At 42.8% G+C, this 24,760-nt stretch overlaps 1 protein-coding gene across 1 annotated transcript; it reads right to left on the bottom strand.

Annotated features, from left to right (window-relative positions):
* Window positions 1-2,129: 2,129 nt before the first annotated feature.
* On the bottom strand, window positions 2,130-7,920 carry ODF4 (outer dense fiber of sperm tails 4). The gene is made up of 3 exons (XM_064270361.1): window positions 6,474-7,920; window positions 2,523-2,657; window positions 2,130-2,329 (listed from the first exon to the last, which is right to left on the bottom strand). The coding sequence occupies exons 1-3, from the start codon at window positions 6,955-6,957 to the stop codon at window positions 2,130-2,132; spliced, it is 819 nt and encodes a 272-aa protein (XP_064126431.1). The 5' UTR covers window positions 6,958-7,920.
* Window positions 7,921-24,760: the final 16,840 nt, after the last annotated feature.

Genomic DNA, 24,760 nt, shown 5'->3' with positions numbered 1-24,760 from the left:
CGCCATGTCTTAGTGCCATTAGCACTGTCCCTATTTTTTCTTCCATGATCTTTATCTTTTTATGTTTTATATTTAGGTCTTTGATCCATTTTGAGTTAGTTTTCGTGTATAGTGTGATGTATGGGTCCTGTTTCACTTTTTTATAGAATGACATCCAGTTTGGCCAGCACCATTTGTTAAAAAGACTGTATTTTCCCCATTTAATGGACTTTGGTCCTCTGTCAAAGATTAGCTGACCGTAGGTGGATGGATTTATGTCTGGGTTTTCAATTCTGTTCCATTGGTCTTCGTGTCTATCATTGTACCAGTACCAGGCTGTTTTGACTATTGTGGCTGTAGAGTGGGTTCTGAGATCAGGTAGTGTAAGGTCTCCTACTTTGTTCTTTTTCCTCAATAATGTTTTGCTTAACTGGGGCCAGAGCAGACGTTTTTAATTTTATCACATTGTCTTTTATGAATGGTGATTTTGGTGCTGTATCTAAAAATCATCACCAAACCCAAGGCAACCTAGATTTTCTCCTAGGTTATCTTCTGCGGAATCTTGGTGACACATTGGTTAAAAGCTCAGCTGCTCACCAAAAGATTGGCAGTTTGAATCCACTACTCCTTCCTCAGAAACCCTATGGGGCAGGTCTACTCTGTCCTATAGGGTCACTATGAGTCAAAATAAACTCAACAGCAATGGTTTTTGTTTCTTTTGCTTGGGCACACAAAGTACAGAATTGTGGAATGTCTGTTCTTCTGAATTTCCCAGCCTCTATATTAGATTTTTTGGAGCTCTGGTGACCCAGTGGTTAAGAGCATGGCTACTAACCAAAAGGTTGGAAGTTCAAATCCACCAGCAGCTCCTTGGAAACCCTACGGGCAGTTCTACTCTCTTCTGTAGGGGCACTATGAGTCGGAATTGACTCAATGGCAACGGGTTTGGCTTTTTGGTACATTAGGTTCTTTGCTCACAATATTTGCTTGGAACTAGGTAAGAAATTCCAGAACTTCTGATCAAGTATGATAGGAGTAAGAATCCTAAAAGGGACCCAAATCAAATAGAAATTAATCACATATATTAGGTCAAACCATATGAAATTGCCAATATTTAATTGCTAAAACAGCAGGGCTATATGGTTCAATCTAATAATACACATATTTGGAACATATCCAACCCACTCCCAATTTTTCCCTGCACTCCTCTAGCAAGCTGGTATTGTGACTCCAGTTGGATGGATATTATATGACAAAGATCAATCATTGGTGCCCTCCTGGGCAGCAGGCCTCTCTGTGCGAGATGTCTGAATTTCAACAGGCATGGCCAGTGCTGACTAAGCTGGCTTCTGTGTGTCTTTGTGAGACTGAGTTTATACCCTAAATGTGCAGTTTGTCTTTTGGGCTTAGGGTTTGACCCTAATCCTTTCCTCTCTTGTCATGTTTGATTCCCACTGTTAGAGGGTGAAGGACAAGAGAGGCTTAACTGGAGAGCTTTAGCAGCCAGGGGCAATGAGGTGGTGGCAGAAGCCAGGCACAGGGCTGGAATTGCTGTCCAGGACACACCCCTGGGCTGACCACTATGTGATACAGCCTTTCCACCTAGTTTGCTCTCAGTTTGTAACCTGCCTCTTACTCTGGGTCCATTTTGCTTTTGAATTCTTCACTGTGAAAAAATCAACAAGTTCATAAGTGGTATCACTGTCCCGGTCAGCTATGACTCCCCACGTTCACTGACTAACACATACTGGCACAGGACAACACAAAGTAGAAAGTGGCTTAGCTCTAGAGAGGCGTTTGCTCGTGTGCAAGTATACTGAGGCAGAGACTTGGCAGGTTCAGGGACCAAAGGGTGCCAAAAGGCTCCTGGAAGGGAGAACTGGGAAACCATCTTGTTCTTTCTCCCCTCCTGCCTCCCCGCTACCAAATTCCAGTTTGCCTCAATAACTGCCAGACATGACAAGGAAGAGACAGACAATTTATTTCACATCACCCAAGCTGGAGCCAAGGCAGGAACACGGAAGAGGAGTGCAAGCTGGCCTAAAGTCCTTCTGCTCCTGATTCCTCCCAGTGATGAAAAGACAACCTGTTCAGGGGTAGGGAAAGGGTGAGGAGAGGGATTCAGATGAACGGACAGAGCCTGGTGGTGCCTAGGAGCCCTCAGAAATGGTTACAGGGACGTCTTCTTTTTTCTCAGAGTTCGGGGGTTCCATCTGGCTGCCTATGATCTCTGTGTTCTCACTCAGGGAGCCTCTGGTGGAGCCGAAACTGCTCCTGCACGACACGGTGTCAAAGGGATGCGTCAGAACCAGACTCCAGAAATTTTTTTGGTTGAAGTAGCAAAGGATGGCTGAGAAGGGACAGAGAATGGGAGAGGGGAAAGTTGGAGAGTGCAGGGGAAAGTGACAAGCAGGGTGAGGCCACAGGTAAGATAAGTCCCGAAGAACATATCCCTGAGGATTGACACCCGCCTTCCTCCACACTTTCTCTGCCCTGACCCACCCATGTCCCCTTCTCCCCCCAGGACCCTCCTGGCCACTTACCACAGGTGACATATAGGAGAAACACCAGCCAACCAATGAAATAGCTCCAGCCAATGGGAATCGATAAATTCCTCTTCCACTCAAAGATCCAGAGGTTAATCGGAAACAACATGAGGGTGAAGAAAATGAAGGTGACTGGGAGACAGGAAGTGGAGAGGTCTCATTCTTATCCAAGAATCCCACAGGGACTCTTCCTCATCTGCAAAGCTACAGCCACAAACCACAACTCCCTTCACCACACATAGAGATATGGCCCCAGAGGTTCATGGGAATCAGCCCCTCCACCTCCGCCTCTCAAGATGCCGGGAAATGATGTATCACAATTCTCAGCCAACAACTATTAGTCCTGTTCTCCCACCACCCACAAAACCTCTACGAAGGGAAAAGGGAGAAGCGCCCAGGAAGGAGTGGGTTAGGAGAAACTAAGAACCTTTTCCAGAGCTAGGCGGCACCTTCACAGAGGCTCATGATGGTCCCAATCCAGATAAAGGAAGGCAATCTTTGAAGACCAGGCAAGTATGGCAGGTGCAACCAGATGGTGAGAACAAAGCCCAGCCCAAGGGCCAAGCAGAAGCTTATTTCGGCCACCCCGTAGGGTGACTGACTTGTCCATTGCTTAGAAGTCTCTGGGGGAATGAGAAAACAAAATGAACCAAAGATTCACAAAGGAGGAAATGTAATCAAATAGGCAGATACGAGATAATGTTCAGGTTCATTAATAACCAAAGATATGCAAATTTGAAACCAACAGTGAAATACCACTTTCACTTATTAAACAAGCAAAGATTCCTGATACCGAGATTGTTTGGCAATACCAACCACAGGAAAAAGAAGACCTCAGGAGAAAAAATGGACAGAGGACTTGAACTGAAGTTCTCAAAAGAAGAAATCTGAATGTCCAATAAACATATGCAACCCAACACAACAGTGTGCAAATTAGATGAGTTTTTTTTAATCTATCGGATTAACAAAGATCAATACTAAATTGATGATACCACATGTAGGAGAGGTACTCTTACACGCTGCTGGTGGGCAGCAGTTCTGGTGGTTTGGCACAAAGTGTCAAAAAATCCAAATTGTTAAGGCCCTGTGACCTAGCAACGCTTCTTAAAAATTGTGTTAAGGAAATAATCAGATACGTGCCAAAATCTGTGTAGGAGGATCTTCTTTGCAGAGATATTTATATGTCCAATAAGAGATTTGTTAAATAAGTTATTGTTAGTTGCCACGGAGTTTGCCCCCAACTTGTGGTGACCCCGTGTGCAACGGGGTCAGACCATTGTGATCCACAGGGTTTTCATCGGCTGATTTTCAGAAGTAGATTGCCAGGCCTTTCTTCCTAGTCCATCTTAGACTGGAAGCCCTGCTGAAACCTGCTCAGTATCACAGCAACACAGAAACCCCCACTAACAGAGGAGTGGTAACCGAGGTGCAAATCATAGAATACCCACACATTAGATTATCGTTAAAAATGGCGACATGATAGGTGCTTGTCTCCAAAGGGAACGTCCCTGGTGCCGGCGGTGGCCTCTGGGGAGGGAGGCTGAAAGAGGGGATAGGAGACTAACTTCACCGTATGATGTTTCATAGTTTTTTAATTTTTTACTCTGTTGATATACTACCTAATCAAATAAAATTTAAAATTTAGTGATGTTATAGAAGAATTATTTAATGACATGAGTAAAAGCTTACAACTGAAAAGTGGAGTTTGTAAAATAGAACGAATAGAATGATGGCAATTTTGAAAACACATAAAAATCATTTATGCTTATATAGTGTATAAATATTTAAATATAAATATATGTAAAAGACCAGAAAGTAAACCCATTACCATGTCAACAGTGATTATACCTGTGTGGGGAAACTTTAGGTGATTTTTATTCTTTTTCTTAAACTGGTCTGTATTTCTCGTAATAACTATGCGACTTCTTTTTACTCAGAAAAAAAATTGTGTGTTTAAAGTTGACAGTCACTGCTGGCAAAGGTACAAAGAAACAAGCCTTCTCACACATTGTTAGTGGAAGTGTACATTGCTATACTACTTTTTGAAATCAATACGGAAAATTTTACTAAGAACTTTAAAATATTTACTCTCTCTGGTTCAGTAAACCCACTCTGGGAATCTGTCCTAAAGAATGAACACTAAATACAGGAGAAGCTTTACGATTAACAAGCTTTATTGGCCCTTTTTTTTTTCAAATATGAAATTGGAAATAAATTTTCCAAGAATAGGGAAATAGCCAAGATGATGAATCTATAAAATTGAATATTATAGTCTTTTATAGGAGCCCTGGTGTGCAGTGGTAAAGAGCTATGACTGCTAACCAAAAGGTCAGCAGTTCGAATCCACCAGCCACTCCTTGGAAGCCCTGTGGGGCAGTTGTACTCCGTCCTATAGGGTCGCTATGAGTTGGTATTGACTCGACCGCAGTGGGTTTAGTTTTTAGTCATTTATAATGAGGAAATGTTTATTATGTATTATAAAGATCATTTTAAAAACATATGACATTGCTTATGAAAAATGATTATAATTACGGAAAAAGCATTCAAAGCTTCTTCAATTAAGTGTGCATCAGGCTGTTACCAGTGGCTGTCTTTTTGCTGCGGAAAAGCAGTCAATCGTGGCAGTTTCATCTGGTTCAACCTAATAGCTTTATAGCCTTGAGCAAGGCGCTTAGTCTCTCTGAGTCTCAGTTTTCTCATCTGTAACCAAAAGGTTGGCAGTTCGAATCCGCCAGGCGCTCCTTGGAAACTATGGGGCGGTTCTACTCTGTCCTACAGGGCCGCTATGAGTCGGACTCGACTGCACTGGGTGTGTGTACAATATAAGGAGATTATCCCTAGCTCTTAGGGGTGACTGAGGATTAAACTGGACAAACAGAGTAAGTGTGCAATATGATAGCTGCTGTTCCCCCACATTTATTGTAAAAAGGATGCATTACTTTCATAACTGGAGAAAATAATAACTGTGTAACTTTATTTATTGTCTTATAACGTTAAGGAGAGTGAAAAAATAGCAATGGGGGTCAAAAGCTCTGATTTTCCAAAGCCCTGGTTTTTCAAATTCATGGTGACCCCAAGTATGTCAGAGTGGACCCCGCTCCGTGGGGTGTTCAATGGCTGATTCTTCAGAAGTAGATCAGCAGGCCTTTCTTCTGAGGCACCTCTGGGTGGACTTGAACCTCCAACCTTTTGGTTAATAGTTGAGTGCATTAACTTTTTTGCACCACCCAGGGGAAAAGGAAGGAACAGGGAAACCAAACTTGGAGACAGGAAAAGCTCTCGGAGACCCAGAGCTGACCCAGAAAAGCAAGGCCTGAGGCTGAAGGGAAAGAAAGTGGCTGGGGCCAGGGCATTGCGGGGAGGATTCCAGGGACTCCTCTCAACGTCTGGGTCTGTGAGACTAGAGGAAGGAAACCCCTACCTCCTTGGGGCTCCTGGTTCTTCTCCCAAGAAAAGTGATGCATTGTGGGGTTATGGAGTTTCTGGGTGACTCAACTATTAACCAAAAGATTTGCAGTTCTGAACGCACCAGAGGCCTTGAAGGAAAGGGCTTGGTGATCTGCTTCCAAAAGCTCACAGCCTTGAAAACCCTATGGGGCACAGTTCCACACACGGGATCACCCTGCATCAGAATCGATTCATTGTCAACTCGTTTGGTTTTCTATTTTTTTCACGTGTGCGAAAAAGTCCACGCCCCACACAACTTTTTGATAAGCACTGACTTGACATGAGCCTTGTTAAAAGCAGTTGACATTTTTCGATGGGTCAGGCAAATTGATTTGGCCTGGCTGGGGGAGGAAAAGCGACCCTTGAGGGTCTCATTGCCAGTGGAGCTATGTTGTGGGCCGGGAAGAGGGATGCCCGAGGGAGGGGGCCATGCCACCAGAAGGGAGGATGCAGAGGCCATGGCAACCTGGAGGCCCTGAGTGGGGTGGGGCTGGGCCTTACCTTTCCCATGCTCTAGGGTGTAACAGCTCCTGGATTTGCAAATCTGCAGGAGCCCCATGGACATGATATGGGCCTTGGTGTGGATCATGGCAGTGACATTCACCGGCCAGCGCTGGTAGAAGCGGCTTCCGGAGAGGTTCAGCCATTTCTTGGAGAAGGCCATCACAAGCAGCAGGATGAAGGCGATCAGGCTGAGCTCCGAGGCCAGCACCTGTGATATCCAGCTGGAGCTAGACGTCCATCGTATGGGCAGCATGATGCCCTGGCTGTGAGCCGCAGCCAGCTGCTTGCTACCATTAGACGTGGAGGCTGCAACCTCCTCTTTTATCCCAGGCTTGCTGCCACCCCATTCGGCTTCCCAGCCCTCCCCTTCCTTGCCAGGCCTCTGCTGCTCACCCCTTTCTCCTCCTGACCCCTGGAACTCATCCCAAAGGCCCCTGTTCCCTTCTGAAGAATGCCTTCTCTCCTCTATCGTCCACCACATCTCCCTGTTCCCTTGCCAGGCTCAGTTGTCCTGCGTCTTTTAAATATTTTCATCAGGCAGAGCAGTTGCCATCACAGGGCCTGGAGTCTGGCACCTTATTAGGCACCTGAGCACCCGATCCTGGGAAAGGCCCCCAACCCACTCACAGGACAGAGCCCCTAACTGTCATGGAATATTCCTGGAGGCAGTGAGATGGGGGAGGGGGGGCCCACGGCCCTTCACCTTCAATCCAACTCTTCTGCTCCTTCGGGCCCCAGCTTGGAACTGTAGATCCGATGTCTCCCTTCAGCTTCTGGCCTCCCGTTGCCCAAGAACAATGGTCTCTGAGACTCTCTATCTCTCTTCCCATTTCCTCCTCTGCCCTAACCCGGACCCCAAGTGCTCACTGTTGGGGAGGGGAAGGAAAAGAGGCTTATCCCCAGAAGAACACCCCTCCATTGCTCTTGGGGCCCCTGGATGGCATGAAAAGTTAAGTGCTCTATTATTAACCTAGAGGTTGAGGGTTTGAACCCACCCAGAGGCACCTAGGAAGAAAGGCCTGGCAATCTACTTCCCAAAGATCACAGCCTTAAACACCTTAAGGAATGCAATTTGACTCTGTACACATGGGGTCTCCATGAGTCAGAATTGACTCTACAACAACTGGTTCGGTTTTGGTTTTCCCCATCACTCCTTGGAAACGTCTTCGAAACGTGTAATCAACCTCTCGCTGCTTTCCACCACCCTCCCTCCCCCGACTTGCTTCTGCTTCACAGTCTCCAGTCCCTTCCCTCTGTTTCTTCTTCCCTTCACTTCTTTTCTCGGCACCAGAAGGGGGTGTACACAGTATGGGGAGGGGGTGCGAGCGTGTCAAGCAGCCTGAGAAGATTTTTCCAGCCTCCCTTTTAAGTTATAGGAAGACAAATCTGAGTCATCAATGATATCCTGGTGCTAGTTTTTTTTTAGTGGCTTCTAGACCTCGGCTTAAAAAGAAAATCCAAACCCACTGCAGTCAAGTCGATTCCAACTCATGGCAACTCCACGTGCTATAGAGTAGAACTGCTCCATAGGGTTTCCTTCGCTGTAATTTTTACGGAAGCAGGCCCTGCTTCAGCACCGATGGGTTCAAATCACCAACTTTTAGGTCAATGGTCGAGTGTAAACTGTTTGCACCACCCAGGAAGCCCAGATCTCAGCTAGGCCCCTAGAATTCTTGAAGTAGAGAAAACATATTTTCTTTAGTGTTTTAGTATTGAAGTAGAGAGAATGTATTTTCTAATGTCTTAGTATAACTGTATAAGCTAGTCTTTGAAATGTAATTCCTTGCTCTGGAATCTGTCCCATGATTGTTCCTTTAAAGAAAAATAAGGTAATCAATTTTTAGTTGCTGATTAATCTATGTTCCTCTCCCAAGGAAAAAACACACAAAACTGAGGTGGCTGAACAAAGCTTAGATCCATCTTGTAACAGAAACCAGGATGGCATGAAGAGACTTGCAGGACTCCAAGATGGCATGCGGAGACTTGCAGGACTTCAATAATAGACCACTTTATCCCGTCTGCCTCAAAGAAAAAACAACATTCCTGAAAACCTCTAAACCCTGACCTTCCCCCTATAAAAACTCTCTAATTAGTCCTCTAGGTTTAGACAGAATTTGAGAGCAATTTAACCCTCTCTGTCTCTTGAATACAGGTATTCAATAAAGCCCTCTTGCTGCGTACCTCCTCCTGTCACAGTATTGGCTTTGCAGCAGGCTGCACGAATCCGAATCCACAATTTGCGGTAAAAATTCTGGTGCCCAACATGGGGCTTTTTGCCCCGGGGTGGGGCTCAGGCCGGCCAATTAACCCTTAAGTGGCTGCTGGAGTTTTTTGTTTTTTGTTTTTTTTTACCTCGAAAGGGGACATTGCCTGGTCCTTATTCTCACCACAGCACCACCGGTCCCTAACCGCCCAGAAACAAGGTAAGCAGGGAACAAGACAGGCTAAGGGAAAAAAAACCCTGGGGTGAGTCCATGATTCCTCTCCGTTGTGCTCAGGGCCAGGGCAGATAGAGCAAGCCAGGGGGGACTTAGACTCTTGGCTTCTGAAGCATGCGCTGCTTCGGGTGACTGACCCTGCGAGTAGGTTCGTATAAGGGACTCTTGGTGGCTCTAGAGTCTTGGTTTTGGTTTTCGGGTGTGTGAACGAGCTTAAGGCTGTCAAGATCACCTCCGTCATCCTAGGGATTGTTTGGGAGGTTGAGGCTGCTAAGGCTGTCAAGATCACCTGTGTCATTCTAGGGATTGTCTGGGAGACTGAGATTGCCAAGAGGGAGTGTGAGGTCGGCCAAGTAGCTGAGTGTGTATATGTGTGATCTGTGTGCATAGGAATAGAATTGTCCATGTGAAACTGAAGAGATCTCATGTCATCTTCATCATTGTGCTAATCCCCTATTTGTACAAAACCTGTTGTCAGATTCGTGAATATTTTTGGTCCCAGTTCTTTAATTGTGACAATTGGTCCTGTAGGTCATTGGAAGTCTACCATGCCCAAGGTGTCTTGGACCAGCATCTAAGGGACTGGGGGGAGGGGGGGCTCTAGCCAAACTAACCTTAATTAGAAAAGAAGTGGACTTCCAGGTAGGCCATGCAATTCACCATCATCAGGTTCAACAGGAAAGAATTGGCCCGTTAATAACTACTAAACATTTGAAAAGGGCACCCAACATGGCGGGGGAGACTCATCAATCCCTGCTAAACCCCCCTGGGGTGTGTCCTAGCAAACTGGAAAAGGTAGAGCTATGAATCCATGATTTAAATAGTAATAGTAATAGTGTTTTATACAATAATGTTTGGCGTCAATGTCAACTAAAAAAATCAAGAACATTGGCCACGGTATGGTTCCTTGATTTTTAGTATGATTTTTCAGCTTAATTTATTGAAGTCCCCTGTATCCAAGCTTTTATGTCTCTTTACCAAACTTTAAACCCCTCTAACCAGGTTCTTTTCCAGGGGAAGCCGAGACCAAAGCTGCTTCCCGATTCCTCAACTGAGGACCCTCTTTTAGAAGGATGGACACCAGCCACCGCTTCGGCTCCCCCTCCCCCACAACAGGGGAGGTGCTGTAGAAAGACAACAAGATCTCCTACTAGGATCCCTGAGCCCGATTCCAGCCTGGCCAGCCCACCGGGGGCTGACAGAAAAGGAACAGGCAGTGTGGGTCCGACTCCATCAGGTATGGTCTCCCCCTCACACCCGTCAGGGTACTGTTCTGGCGAGGGTGCCCCAGGAGCCCAGACAGGACAATATCCCTTGAGAGAAGTTCAGCCAGAGTAAACGCTGAAGGGAGACCACTGCGACAAATGCTAGCAGTCTTTAAGGTCTTCAATAATGGAGACCAAGCAGCAGAAACCGAACGAAACAAAAGGCGGCCTTGCTGGCAGCCGCCTTAACCCTTTCAGGCCCGGAAAAGGGACGGGGAGCCAAAAAACAAAAACACTAAGGTTTTTACTTTAAGATTTGTGGTTAAATAAAGTTTTGTTTCTTGATAACTTATGATAAACTCCTGGCAAGTTGGGAAGCCACAGAATTTCTATAAAGAAAAAGTGCTAAAAAGGTTTATTTAACATGTTATAAATTACATAAAATGTGTTATTAAAAATGAGAAGTGCCTGATTTTTTCTTTTTGGGTTAAAATTTATATGTTGGTATGTCCTCTTGTGTTTTGCCTAATACTAGACAACAAACACATAATATTATGCCATAATCTTATTATTATTTCTTTATTGTTAACTTGGTTACAAATTTTTTTTTTAACATAGCATCATTAAAGCCAATGGTTTGATTAGAGAATTCACATCATTTACCTATAAAGTTCTTTTTATTACTATTCAGGTAGAGACTTGATAATCATGATATATTCTTAATACATTCTGGCTGTATAGTATTAGCGAGCCCAGATAGCTCAGTCAGTAGAGCGTCAGACTTTTAACCTGAGGGTCAAGGGTTCAAGTCCTGTCCCAGTGGATTGTCACTTTGGAAACCCTGGTGGCGTAGTGGTTAAGTACTATGGGTGCTAACCATGCTAACTAAGGGTCGGCCCTTCAAATCCGCCAGGCGCTCCTTGGGAACTCTACCGGGCAATTCTACTCTGTCCTATAGGGTCACTATGAGCCGGAATCCTCTTGACGGCAGTGGGTTTGGTTTTATATAGTATTAAGTCTAAAAATTATTATGTATTATATCTAAAGATTTTTTTTTAATATGGTTAATGCTTATGTTTAAAAATACTATTATCTAAAGTTTTTTTTTTTTTTAACTGATTTTATTTGGTCTTTATGTTATGCTTGTAATTCATTTCTATCAGGTCTTTCACTATGAAGAGTTATGCTTATAAATTAATCATGACCATATTAAGTTTTGCCATCTGCAGAAATATTTTTACTTTGCTGATTTTCTGAAAACATTTGACCAGAGTATCTCAACAACAAACTATATTAGATTTATGAAAAAGACTGTGACTAGATTTAACCAAGATTTCCAGAAGGCCTATGCAAAATTGATGAGTTCACAGACTACAGTCGTTCCAAAATCACTTGAAACAGAAATTAATTACATGTCGTTGTTGTTAGGGGCCGTCAAGTCAGTTCCGACTCATAGCGACCCTATGACAACAGAACACAACACTGCCCGGTCCTGTGCCATCCTCAAAATCCTTGTTATGCTTGAGCTCATTGTTGCAGCCACTGTGTCAATCCACCTCGTTGAGGGTCTTCCCCTTTTCCGCTGACCCTGTACTCTGCCAAGCATGATGTCCTTCTCCAGGGACTGATCCCTCCTGACAACATGTCCAAAGTATGTAAGACGCGGTCTCGCCATCCTTGCTTCTAAGGAGCATTCTGGCTGCACTTCTTCCAAGACAGACCTGTTCACTCTTTTGGCAGTCCACGGGTATATGCAATATTCTTCACCAACACCACAATTCAAAGGGGTCAACTCTTCTTCCTTATTCATTGTCCAGCTTTCACATGCATATGATGCAATTGAAAATACTATGGCTTGGGTCAGGTGCATCTTTGCTCTTCAACACTTTAAAGAGGTCTTTCGCAGCAGATTTACCCAATGTGATGCGCCTTTTGAGTTCTTGACTGCTGCTTCCATGGGTGTTGATTGTGGGTCCAAGTAAAATGAAATCCTTGACAACTTCCATCTTTTCTCCGTTTATCATGATGTTGCTCATTGGTCCAGTTGTGAGGATTTTTGTTTTCTTGATATTGAGGTGTAATCCATACTGAAGGCCGTGGTCTTTGATCTTCATTAGTAAGTGCTTCAAATCCTCTTCACTTTCAGCGAGCAAGGTTGTGTCATCTGCATAATGCAGGTTGTTAATGAGTCTTCCTCCAATCCTGGTGCCCTGTTCTTCTTCGTAAAGTCCAGCTTCTCGTATTACTTGCTCAACATACAGATTGAATAGGTATGGTGAAAGAATACAACCCTGACGCACACCTTTCCTGACTTTAAACCAATCACTATCCCCTTGTTGTGTCCGAACAACTGCCTTTGATCTATGTAAAGGTTCCTCGTGAGCACAATTAAGTGTTCTGGAATTCCTATTCTTCACAATGTTACCCATAGTTTGTTAAGATCCATACAGTCGAATGCCTTTGCATAGTCAATAAAACACAGGTAAACATCCTTTTGGTATTCTCTGCTTTCAGCCAGGATCCATCTGACATCAGCAGTGATATCCCTGGTTCCACGTCCTCTTCTGAAACCAGCCTGAATTTCTGGCAGTTCCCTGTAGATATACTGCTGCAACCGTTTTTGAGTGATCTTCAGCAAAATTTGGCTTGCGTGTGATATTAATGATATTGTTCTATAATTTCCACATTCGAATGGATCACCTTTCTTGGGAATAGGCATAAATATGGATCTTTTTCAGTCAGTTGGCCAGGAAACTGTCTTCCATATTTCTTGGCATAGACGAGTGAGCACCTCCAGCGATACATCTGTTTGCTGAAACATCTCAACTGATATTCCATCAATTCCTAGAGCCTTGTTTTTCGCCAATGCCTTCAGAGCAGCTTGGGCTTCTTCCTTCAGTACCATTGATTCCTGATCATATGCCACCTCTTGAAATGGTTGAATATCAACTAATTCTTTTTGGTACAATGACTCTGTGTATTCCTTCCATCTTCTTTTGATGCTTCCTGCGTCGTTTAATATTTCCGCCATGGAATCTTTCACTAATGCAACTCGAGGCTTGAATTTTTTTCCTCAGTTCTTTCAGCTTGAGAAACGCCGAGCGTGTTCTTCCCTTTTGGTTTTCCATCTCCAGCTCTTTGCACATGTCATTATAATACTTTACTTTATCTTCTTGAGAGGCCCTTTGAAAGCGTCTTTTCAGTTCTTTTACTTCATCAATTCTTCCTTTTGCTTTAGCTGCTCGAAGCTTGAGAGCAAGTTTCAGAGTCTCCTCTGACATCCATCTTGGTCTTTTCTTTCCTTCCTGTCTTTTCAATGACCTCTTGCTTTCTTCATGGATGATGTCCTTGATGTCATTCCACAACTCGTCTGGTCTTTGGTCACTAGTGTTCAGTGCATCAAATCTATTCTTCAGATGGTCTCTCAATTCAGGTGGGATATACTCAAGGTCATATATTGGCTCTCATGGACTTGCTCTGATTTTCTTCAGTTTCAGCTTGAACTTGCATATGAGCAATTGATGGTCTGTTCCGCAGTCAGCCCCTGGCCTTGTTCTGACTGATGATATTGATCTTTTCCATTGTCTCTTTCTACAGATGTAGTCAATTTGATTTCTGTGTGTCCCATCTGGCAAGGTCCATGTGCATAGTCGCCGTTTATGTTGGTGAAAGAAGGTATTTGCAATGAAGAAGTCGTTGGTCTTGCAAAATTCTATCATTCGATCTCTGGCATTGTTTCTGTCACCAAGGTCATGTTTTCCAACTACTGATCCTTCTTCTTTGTTTCCAACTTTCACGTTCCAATTGCCAGTAATTATCAATGCATCTTGATCGCACATTCGATCAATTTCAGACTGCAGCAGCTGATAAAAATCTTCTATCTCTTCATCTTTGGCCTTAGTGGTTGGTACATAAATTTGAATAATAGTCATATTAACTGGTCTTCCTTGTAGCCGTATGGATATTATCCTATCACTGACAGCATTGTACTTCAGGATAGATCTTGAAACATTCTTTTCGACGATGAATGCAACACCATTCCTCTTCGAGTTGTCATTCCCAGCATAGTAGACTATCTGATTGTCCGATTCAAAATGGCCAATACCAGTCCACTTCAGCTCAGTAATGCCTAGGATATAGATGTTTATGCGTTCCATTTCATTTTTGACTATTTCCAATTTTCCTAGATTCATACTTCGTACATTCCAGGTTCTGATTATTAATTGATGTCTGCAGCTGTTTCTTCTCATTTTGAGTCGTGCCACATCAGCAAATGAGGGTCCCGAAAGCTGTATTCCATCCACGTCATTAAGGTTGACTATACCTTGAGAGGCAGCTCTTCCCCAGTCATCTTTTGAGTGCCTTCCAACCTCGGGGGCTCATCTTCCAGCACTATATCAGACAATGTTCCGCTGCTATTCTTAAGGTTTTCACTGGCTAATGCTTTTCAGAACTAGACTGCCGGGTCCTTCTTCCTAGTCTGTCTTAGTCTGGAAGCTCAGCTGAAACCTGTCCTCCATGGGTGACCCTGATGGTATCTGAATACTGGTGGCATAGCTTCCAGCATCACAGCAACACCCAAGCCCCCACAGTAGGACAAACTGACAGACACGTGGAGGATTAATTACATAAGACTGAGTAAATGAAAAGATACTTTGGGTTTTATGTAAAAATATTGCTAATGTTTTAAAGTCATTCTTTCTAAAAACAAGAAATACTTTAAAGTCCTACTTTCTAGATATAAGAAACCATTTTCCTCCTGCTACCAGATTAAGGTCCATGCCTTGGAATAGTTGACCCAATGAAATGTACTCCAAGTCTGAAAGAGTGAAACAAAAATTATGTATCTTAAAGAAACCAGGCTTTCAGAGGAGATCAACCTCATGTCTTAGACTCCATTCTGTCTTAAGTTCCACTTATGCTTCTGAAAAAGGGACCTTTGACTGTTAATAGGTAAACCAAGGGGGGGCAGCTTGCCCTTGAGAAAAATACCTAGCATGTTTTATACAAATTAACTAGAATCCTCCAGCAGGAGAAGTCCATCCTGTATTATCTTGCTAACCATGTATTCTTTAATAGAAACTTGTTTGTCACATTTAAATTTTTCTATACCTTCTGTTTTCCCTAGACAAACTTTGTGTGGTTTATAGATACATTTGTGTGTGTGTGTGATAAATTCAACTAAACTAATTTAGATAATCCTTTTCTAACTGACAGCGAATTTACGTGAGTAATCTCTTGTTTATAGTCCTGAAGAATGCATGGGACAATACACTTTGAAAATCTTAGGACTATTTTTAAATATTCATAGTAATGATTTAATAAATATTAGAAAGGGAATATTAAATTGTTACCCATTGAAAAACGAGAGTCAGGAGAAAGCCCATTGGTCCAACACTCAGGGTGTGGCTGGTGAATTTAACTCTTACTTAGAATATGGCTAAATTAGAAAAACCTTTAAAAAATGTATCAATCACTATGGGACAAACAACAGAAAAAGTTGCTACTGGGATGAAAACACAACAACCACCTGTGACCTCATTAAGCCGAGGTGACATGAGATAACGAAATAGATTTGAGATTTTTTATCCCTCCAGAAAAGGTGTAACGTTCACTGTAACGAATTCCTCCTGCTGCATTTAGATAAATAAGACGCGAGAAGTAGAACACATAGAATTAGACAGCCAGCTACTTGGTTACACACTGTAACACCCTTACAAACACGAGATTTATTTGTCTGGTTACCATCAAGAATGAGTACATGAGCTAGATCACTACGTCGAGACAGTCCTGATTGTATTAGACATAATAAAATTTATCCTCTATTTTCTTACGCTCTTCAAAGGCAAAAGAAAGAGCCTCGGGCTAAAATGTTGATGTATGTCAAGTACACATGCATGTGAAAGCTAGACAGTGAATAAGACTGAAGAAGAATTGATGCCTTGTTGGCAAAGAATATTGAATATACCATGGACTGCCAGAAGAAAGAACAAATCTGTCTTGGAAGAAGTACAGACAGAATGCTCCTTAGAAGCGGGGATGGTGCGACTTCATCTCATATACTTTGGACATGTTATCAGGAGGGACCAGTCCCTGGAGAACGACATCACGCTTGGTAGAGTAGAGAGTCATCAAAAAAAAGGAAGACTCTCAGCAAGATATATTGACACAGTAGCTGCAACGATGGGCTCAAGCATAACAATGATTGTGAGGATGGCACAGGACCGGGCAGTGTTTTGTTCTGTTGTACATAGGGTCGCTATGAGTCGGAACCGACTCGACGGCACCTAACAACAACAACATCCTCTTCTGAATTCAGCTTCAATTTCTGGCAGTTCCCTGTTGATGTACTGCTGCAGCCGCTTTTGAATTATCTTCAGCAGAATTTTACTTGTGTGTGATATTAATGATATTGTTCAATAATTCTGTTGGATCACCTTTCTTTGGAATGGGCACAAATACGGATCTTTTCCAGTCGGTTGGCCAGGTAGCTGTCTTCCAAATTTCTTGGCATAGACAAGTGAGCGCTTCCAGCATTGCACCCGTTTGTGGAAACATCCCAATTGGTATTCCATCAAGTACTGCAGCCTTGTTTTTCACTAATGCCTGCAGTGCAGCTTGGACTTCTTCCTTTAGTACCATAGGTTCTTGATCATATGCTACCTCCTGAAATGTTTGAACGTCAACAAATTCTTTTTAGTACAGTGACTCTGCGTATTCCTCCTATCTTCTTTTGATGCTTCCTGCATCGTTCAGTATTTTCCCCATAGAATTCTTCCATAGTCCAATTCAAGGCTGGAATTTTTCCTTCAGTTCTCTCAGCTTGAGAAATGCTGAGCGTGTTCTTCCTTTTTGGTTTTCTAACTCCAGGTCTTTGCACATGTCATTATAATCTTCACTTTTTCTTTTTAAGCTGCCTTTTGAAATCTTCTGTTCAGCTCTTTTACATGATCATTTCTTCTGTTCACTTTAGCTACTGTAAGTTCAAGAGCAAGTTTCAGAGTCTCTTCTGACATCCATTTTTGTTTTTTGTTTTTTTGGCGGGGGAGTAGTGATTAGCTTCTACGTTTCCCATCCAGGCTGCCTACGTAAAGACCTTGGACCCAGAGAATTCTCTGATGATAAGGACACTTGGAATTGGGCCAGCTTCTCTCTCCCAGTTTCTTCTCCTTGTCACAGAAGGCTTCCTCCTGTCCTGGGCACACAGGAACCCTCTTTGCCTCTTGCACATGCATAGGCACCATACGGTACCTGGCCAATCCCACTTCTATGTCTGTTCCTGGTGGGAAGTGAACAGGGTCTCTCGTACTATGATACAAGAGGGGAAGTGTGCCAGATTGTAACAGCCACCATCAAGGGGTGGACTGAAGGGGAAACAGGCTTTGTGAGGCTGAACATGTTGTCCACTAATTCAGTACAGTTTGCTAAGTTATCCTTATGTAAGTCCCTGGCATATAGCCACGATTGTCTACTGCCACTATGAAACTTCTGCCCTCCCACTGCAGAGCAAGGAGATCTGCTTTGGTCCTGCAGCCTTCCAGGACTCATCTCATTTGTAAGTCTCCCTAATGAACTCTTTTGCTGCCACCCTGGAGTTGCCTGCCTCTTTCTTAGGTCACTCGGAGCCCTCCATTTTTAGAGATAAGTTTCATGTTACTGGTCCATACCTGGACGTCGTTCTTTCCTGTCTTTTTAATGATTTTTTGCTTTCTTCATGCATGATGTCCTTGATGTCATCCCACAACTCGTCTGATCTTCTGTCATTAGTGTTCAATGCATCAAATCTATTCTTGAGATCATCTCCAAATTCAGGTGGGATATACATAAAGCTGTACTTTGGTTCTTGTGGATTTGTTTTAATTTCCTTTGGCTTCAACTTGAGCTTGCATACAAACAATAGTTTATTTCCCAGTCGGCCCCTGGCCTTATTCTAACAGATGATATTGAGCTTCTCCATCATTTCTTCCCATAGATGTAGTCAATTTAATTCCTGTGTATACCATCCAGCGAAGTCCACGTGTATAATCACCATTTGTATTGTTGAAGAAAGGTATTTCCCATGAATAAGTCATTGGTCTTGGAAAATTCTATCATGTGATCTCTGGCATCATTTCTATCACCAAGGCCGTATTTTCCAACTACCAATCCTTCTTTGTTTCCAACTTTTGCATTCCATTCACCAGTAATTATCAATGCATCTTGTTGGCATGTTTGATCCAATTTCAGACTGCAGAAGTTGGTAAAAATCTTCAGTCTCTTCATCTTTGGCCTTAGTGGTTGGTGTGTAAATTTGAATAATAATAATGTTAACTGATCTTCCTTGGAGGTGTATAGATATTTTCGTATCACTAACAGCATTGTGGAAACACTGGTGGCGTAGTGGTTAAGTGCTATGGCTGCTAACCAAAGGGTCGGCAGTTTGAATCCACCAGGCGCTCCTTGGAAACTCTATGGAGCAGCTCTACTCTGTCCTATAGGGTCGCTATGAGTCGGAATCAACTCGACAGCACTGGGTTTGGTTTGGTTTTTGGGTTAACAGCACCGTACTTCAGGATAGTTCTTGAAATGTTATTTTTGACAATGAATATGACATCATTCCTCTTCAATTTGTCATTTTCAGCATAGTAGGCCATATGATTGTCTGATTCAAAATGGCCAGTACCAGTCCATTTCAGCTCATGAATGCCTAGCATATCTATCTTTATGTGTTCCATTTCATTTTTGACAACTTTGAATCTTCGCAGATAATCTGATAGGCCTAGGTATGAATAATAAGTCTTCTCAGCCTCCATGAACCTGAGTGAATTCTATAGTGTCTTTATGGCTTAACTTACTCTTCAGTGAAACAGATGATAATGCTTATCTCATAGAGTTGGTTTGAGTGCTGAGTGAGTTAATGAGCATAAGCGCTTACTCATTCCTGGTCAAGTCCTAGTACCAGTAAACCAGTTGCTGACAAGTCAAATCCAACTCACGGCGACCCCATGGATCTCAGAGTAGAAACTGTGCTCTACTGGGTTTTCAATGGCTGGTTTTTCAGACATAGATTACCAAGCCTTTCTTCCAAAGTCCCTCTGGGTGGACTCAAACCTCCAACCTTTTCGTTCAGTTACCATTTTAACTGTTTTGTGGCCTTTCATTAAACAAAGAGCAAAAATACAGAGGATAATTCCTGGCAGACATCCATGTATATTAGTGGCTACAAATGACTGGAGCCCAAATTAGTTTAAGTGTAAAGGGAGTTAATCATGAATCCCAAGGTCAGGTGTACAGCTCAGGAATGACTGGAATTGGGGATTCGGATCCTGTGAGGGCTCTGCCTCTGTTCTCTGCACACCGGTATCCTCCTCTCTTCTGGTCCACATGGTGGAAAACATGGCCCTTAGTCCCTGAGCTGTGGACCTTACACCTTCCATTACCACAGTGGGACCTCTAGTCCCAAGTGCAAACATTTTCTAGCCCTGCCAGGGTCCTGTGCCTCCAACCCCAGAACGATCAGCCACAGTCAGCATGCCTGGGTGAGAAGGCTGAATCTTGAAGATGGAGAGGGAGCGCTGCGAGAGGAGGTGCTGGGCCACTGGAAAAGTCATTTATACAGAGCAAGTGATCATCAGAATTGCATTTCCTTCCTTGGATCCATTTTTGTTTTTCCTGGAGTTTCTAATAATAGCAAGCAGCTGTGACGCAAATGGCTTGTCCTTGACTGCTAACCTAAAGGTCAGTGATTCTAACCCACCCAGTGGTACTGTGGAAGAAGGGCCTGGCAATCTGCTTCTGTTAAGATTAAAAAAAAAAAACAGCCCCAAAAAAACAAAACCCTATGAAGCAGTTCTACTTTGTATCTCATGGGATTGCCTTGAGTCAGAATCGACTCCATAGCAATGGTTTTTTTTCTAACAGCAATACACAACAACGTGAAAGAATCTTGAAACACAATGTTTCATGAAAAACATAACTCCCAGAAGTCTACATGTGATACCATTTTTACAGAGCCCAAAAACAGGAATAACTAAACAACTCATTGGTTAAACATGTATACTCTTATGATTGCATAAGCCAAAACAAAAACCAAAACCATTGCCGTCGAGCCCATTTTGACTCGTGGCAACCCTATGGAACGGAGCAGAGCTGCTCCATGGGATCTCCAAGGAACAGCTGATGGATTCGAACTGCTGACCTTTTGGTTAGCAGCTGAGCTCTTAACTACTATGCCAAAAAGTAGTGGAATGATAACACAAACTATAGTATGGTGGTTACTTCTCAGGAGAAGGACACAGGAGGATTGCACTGGTGTGTTGTTGTTGTTGTTGTTCGGTGCTGTCAAGTTGGTTCTGACTTGTCGAGACCCTATGTACAACAGAACAAAATATTGACCAGTCCTGCGACATGCCCACATTCGTTGTTATGCTTGAGCCCATTGTTGCAGCCACTGTGTCAATCCACCTCATTGAGGATCTTCTTTTTCGTTGACCCTTAGTTTACCAAGCATGATGTCCTTCTCCAAGGACTGATCTCTCCTGACAACGTGTTCAAAGTATGTAAGACACAGTCTCGCCATTCTTACTTCTAAGGAGCATTCTGGTCGTACTTCTTCCAAGACAGAGTTCTTCGTTCTTTTGGCAGTTCATTCAATATTCTTTGCCAACACCACAATTCAAAGGCGTCGATTCTTCTTCTGTCTTTCTTATTCATTGTCCAGCTTTTGCATGCACATAATGCCATTGAAAATAGCATGGCTTGGGTCAGGCGCACCTTAGTTGTCAAGGTGACTTCTTTGCTTTTCAACACTTTAAAGAGGTCTTTTGCAGCAGATTTACCCTATGCAATGCGTCTTTTGATTTCTTTACTGCTGCTTCCATGGGTGTGGATTGTGGATTCAGATAAAATGAAGACCTCGACAACTTCAATATTTTCTCTATTTATTATGATGTTGCTTATTGATCCAGTTGAGAGGATATTTGTTTTCTTTATGTTGAGGTGTAATCCATACTGAAGGCTGTGGTCTTCGATCTTCATCAGCAAGTGCTTCAAGTCCTCTTTACTTTCAGCAAGCAAGGCTGTGTCATCTGCATAACACGTCTTCTACCAATCCTTATGCCCTGTTCTTCAAATAGTCTGGCTTCTTGTATTATTTGCTCAGCATACAGAATGAATACGTATGGTGAAAGGACACAACCCTGACACACTCCATTCCTGACTTTAAGCCATGCAGTATCCCCTTGTTCTGTCCAAACAACTACCTCTTGATCTATGCACAGGTTCCTCATAAGCACAATTAAGTGTTCTGGAATTCCCATTCTTCACAATGTTATGCATAATTTATTATGATCCACCTACTTGAATGCCTTTGCATAGTCAATAAAACACAGGTAAACATCCTTCTGGTATTCTCTGCTTTCAGTCAAGATCCATCTGACATCAGCAGTGATATGCCTAGTTCCACATCCCCTTCTGAATCCAGCCTGAATTTCTGGCAGTTCCCTGTCGATATACTGCTGCAGCCACTTTTGAATGATACTCAGCAAAATTTTACCTGCATGTGATATTAATGATATTGTTCAATAATTTCTGCATTTGGTTGGATCACCTTTCTTGAGAATAGGCATAAATATGGATCTCTTCCAGTCAGTTGGCATAGACGAGTGAGCACTTCCAGCACTGCACCCGTTTTTTGAAACATCTCGATTGATATTCCATCAATTCCTAGAGAATTCTTTTTTGCCAGTGCTTTCAGTGCAGCTTGGACTTCTTCCTTCAGTACCATCGGTTCCTGATCATATGCCACCTCTTGAAATGGTTGGGCACCAACCAATTCTTTTTGGTATCATGACTCTGTGTATTCCTTCCATCTTCTTTGATGCTTCCTGCGTCGTTTAATGTTTACCCCATGGAATCCCTCATTATTGCAACTCGAGGGTTGAATTTTTTCTTCAGTTCTTTCAGCTTGAGAAATGCCGAATGTGTTCTTCCCTTTTGGTTTTCCATCTCCAGCTCTTTGCACATGTTATTATAAAACCTTGCTTTGTCTTCTCAAGCTACCCTTTGAAATCTTCTGTTCAGTTCTTTTACTTCATAATTTTTTTCCTTTTGCTTTAGCGACTCAATGTTCAACAGCAAGTTTCAGAGTCTTTTCTGACATCCATTTTAGTCTTTTCCTTCCTTCCTGTCTTTCTTTTTAATGACTTCTTGCTTTTTTTCATTTTCATGTATGATGTCTTTGATGTCATTCCACAACTCGTCTGGTCTTCGGTCACTAGTGTTCAATATGTCAAATCTATTCTTGAGATGGTCTCCAAATTCAGGGGGGATATACTCAAGGTCATACTTTGGCTCTTGTGGATTTGTTCTAATTTTCTTCAGTTTCAGCTCAAACTTGCATATGAGTGATTGATGGTCTGTTCCACAGTCGGCCCCTGGCCTTGTTCTGATTGATGATATTGAGCTTTTCCGTCTTCTCTTTCCACAGATGTATCCGATTCGATTTCTGTGTATTCCATCTGCTGAGGTTTATGTGTATAGTCGCCATTTATGTTGGTGAAAAAAGGTACTTGTAATGAAGAAGTCATTGGTCTTGCAAAATTCTATCACGCAATCTCCAGCATCGTTTCTTTCACCAAAGCCATATTTTCCAACTACCAATCCTTCTTCTTTGTTTCCAAATTTCACATTCCAATCACCAGTACTTATCAATACATCCTGATTGCATGTTTGATCAATTCCAGACTGCAGAAGTTGGTAAAAATCTTCAATTTCTTCATCTTTGGCCTTAGCGGTTGGTGTGTAAATTTGAATTATAGTTTTATTAACTGGTCTTCCTTGTAGGAGTATGGAAATTATCCTATCACTGACAGTGTTGTACTTCAGGATAGATCTTGAAATGTTCTTTTTTACGATGAATGCAATGCCATTCCTCTTCAAGTTGTCATTCCCAGCATAGTAGACCATATGATTGTCCTACTCAAAATGGCCAGTATCAGCCCATTTCAGCTCACTAATGCCTAGGATATCAATGTTTATGCGTTCCATTTCATTTTTGATGATTTTCAATTTTCCTAGATTCATACTTCGTACATTCCAGGTTCCGATTATTAATGGATGTCTGCAGCTGTTTCTTCTCATTTTGAGTCGTGCCACATCAGCAAATGAAGGTCCCAAAAGCTTGACTCAATCCACATCATTAAAGTTGACTCTACTTTGAGGAGGCAGCTCTTCCGCAGTCATCTTCTGAGTCCCTTCCAACCTTGGAGGGGTCATCTTCAGGCGCTATATTGAACAATGTTCCGCTGCTACTTATAAGATTTTCACTGGCTGATTCTTTTCAGAAGTAGACTGCTGGTTCCTTCTTCCTAGTCTGTCTTAGTCTGGAAGCTCAGCTGAAACCTGTCCTCCATGGGTGACCCTGTTGGTATCTGAATACCCGTGGCATAGCTTCCAGCACCACAGCAACATGCAAGACCGCACAGTAGGACAAACTGACAGACAAGTGGGGGATTACACTGGTATTTACACATTATTGGTAATATTCTAGTTCTTGGGTTGGTGAAGAGTACACAGATATTCATTATATTATAATCATTTGTAAATAACATATTTCATATAATCTTGTGAATGTGTCAAATATTGTTTTTCAAAAGGTAGTTGAAAATAGCTCAAGAAAGGAAATGTAATCTCAGTGACTACAAGCTCTGCAATGAAAAGTATTTATACAGTCACAATATGTATGGTAAACATTGTTAATTGAGTTTCAACTTTTAGAATCAACAGATAGACAAAGCTCGGAAGACTTAGTTATAGCTACAAAAGTAAACATAGCTTTTATCAGTCTTGATGTTGCTTAAGTAAAAGCCTGGAAGAGGCAAACTGAAAGGTGGAGAAAGAAAAGGGAGCTGAAGGGAAGGGTGGGGGAGCTGACAACAGGGCCTCCATATAAGGTTGTGCAGGATGTGCACTACACAAGCACATACACTTGAGGGAGTGAAGGAGGGAATGCTGAAATCCAGTCTGCATTTCACTCAATAAGCCATGTTCCTTGAAGAGGGTTGCATAAACCTGGAGGAAGGGGTGATTTTTCTCATTCAGTTGTTGGCTCCCCTACCCCAGCCAGCCATCCCTTTATCTATCCAGAAGTTGCCATTAAGTTAATCCTGACTCATGGCGATCCCATGTATGTCGAGTAGAACCATGTTCCATAGGGTTTTCGATGGCTGATTTTTCCGATGTAGACCACCAGGCCTTTTTTAAATCAGACTCTGGGTGGACTCAAACAGCCAACCTTGTGGTTAGCAGACAAGCCCTTAACCATTTGCTCCACCCAGGGATACCTTGTTGTTGTTAGGTGCTGTCAAGTCAGCTACAACTCATAGCAACCCCATGAATAACAGAAAAAAACACTGCCCAACCATCCTCACAATAGTATTTATGTTTAAATCTATTGTTGGAGCCACTGCGTCAATCCATCTCATTAAGGCTCTTCCTCTTTTTTGCTGACCCTCCACTTTACCAAGCATGATGTCCTTCTCCAGTGACTGGTCCCTCCTGACAACATGTTCAAAGTAAGTAAGAAGTTTCACCATCCTCGCCTCTAAGGAGCACTCTGGCTGTACTTCTTCTAAGACAGATTTTTTCATTCTTCTGGCAGCCC

The sequence above is a fragment of the Loxodonta africana genome, chromosome 18 (assembly GCF_030014295.1).
Source record: "Loxodonta africana isolate mLoxAfr1 chromosome 18, mLoxAfr1.hap2, whole genome shotgun sequence".
Taxonomy (NCBI): Eukaryota; Metazoa; Chordata; class Mammalia; order Proboscidea; family Elephantidae; genus Loxodonta; species Loxodonta africana.
This window is presented reverse-complemented; position numbering and strand designations above follow the sequence as displayed.

Coding starts and splice junctions, on each gene's coding strand:
- ODF4 (XM_064270361.1), bottom strand. CDS start 6,957: ATGTGGTGGACGATAGAGGAGAGAAGGCATTCTTCAGAAGGGAACAGG. Junction 2,658..6,473: donor CACCCTAGAGCATGGGAAAG/GTAAGGCCCAGC, acceptor CCTGTCTCCCAG/TCACCTTCATTTTCTTCACC. Junction 2,330..2,522: donor TCTCCTATATGTCACCTGTG/GTAAGTGGCCAG, acceptor GTCCCTTCTCAG/CCATCCTTTGCTACTTCAAC.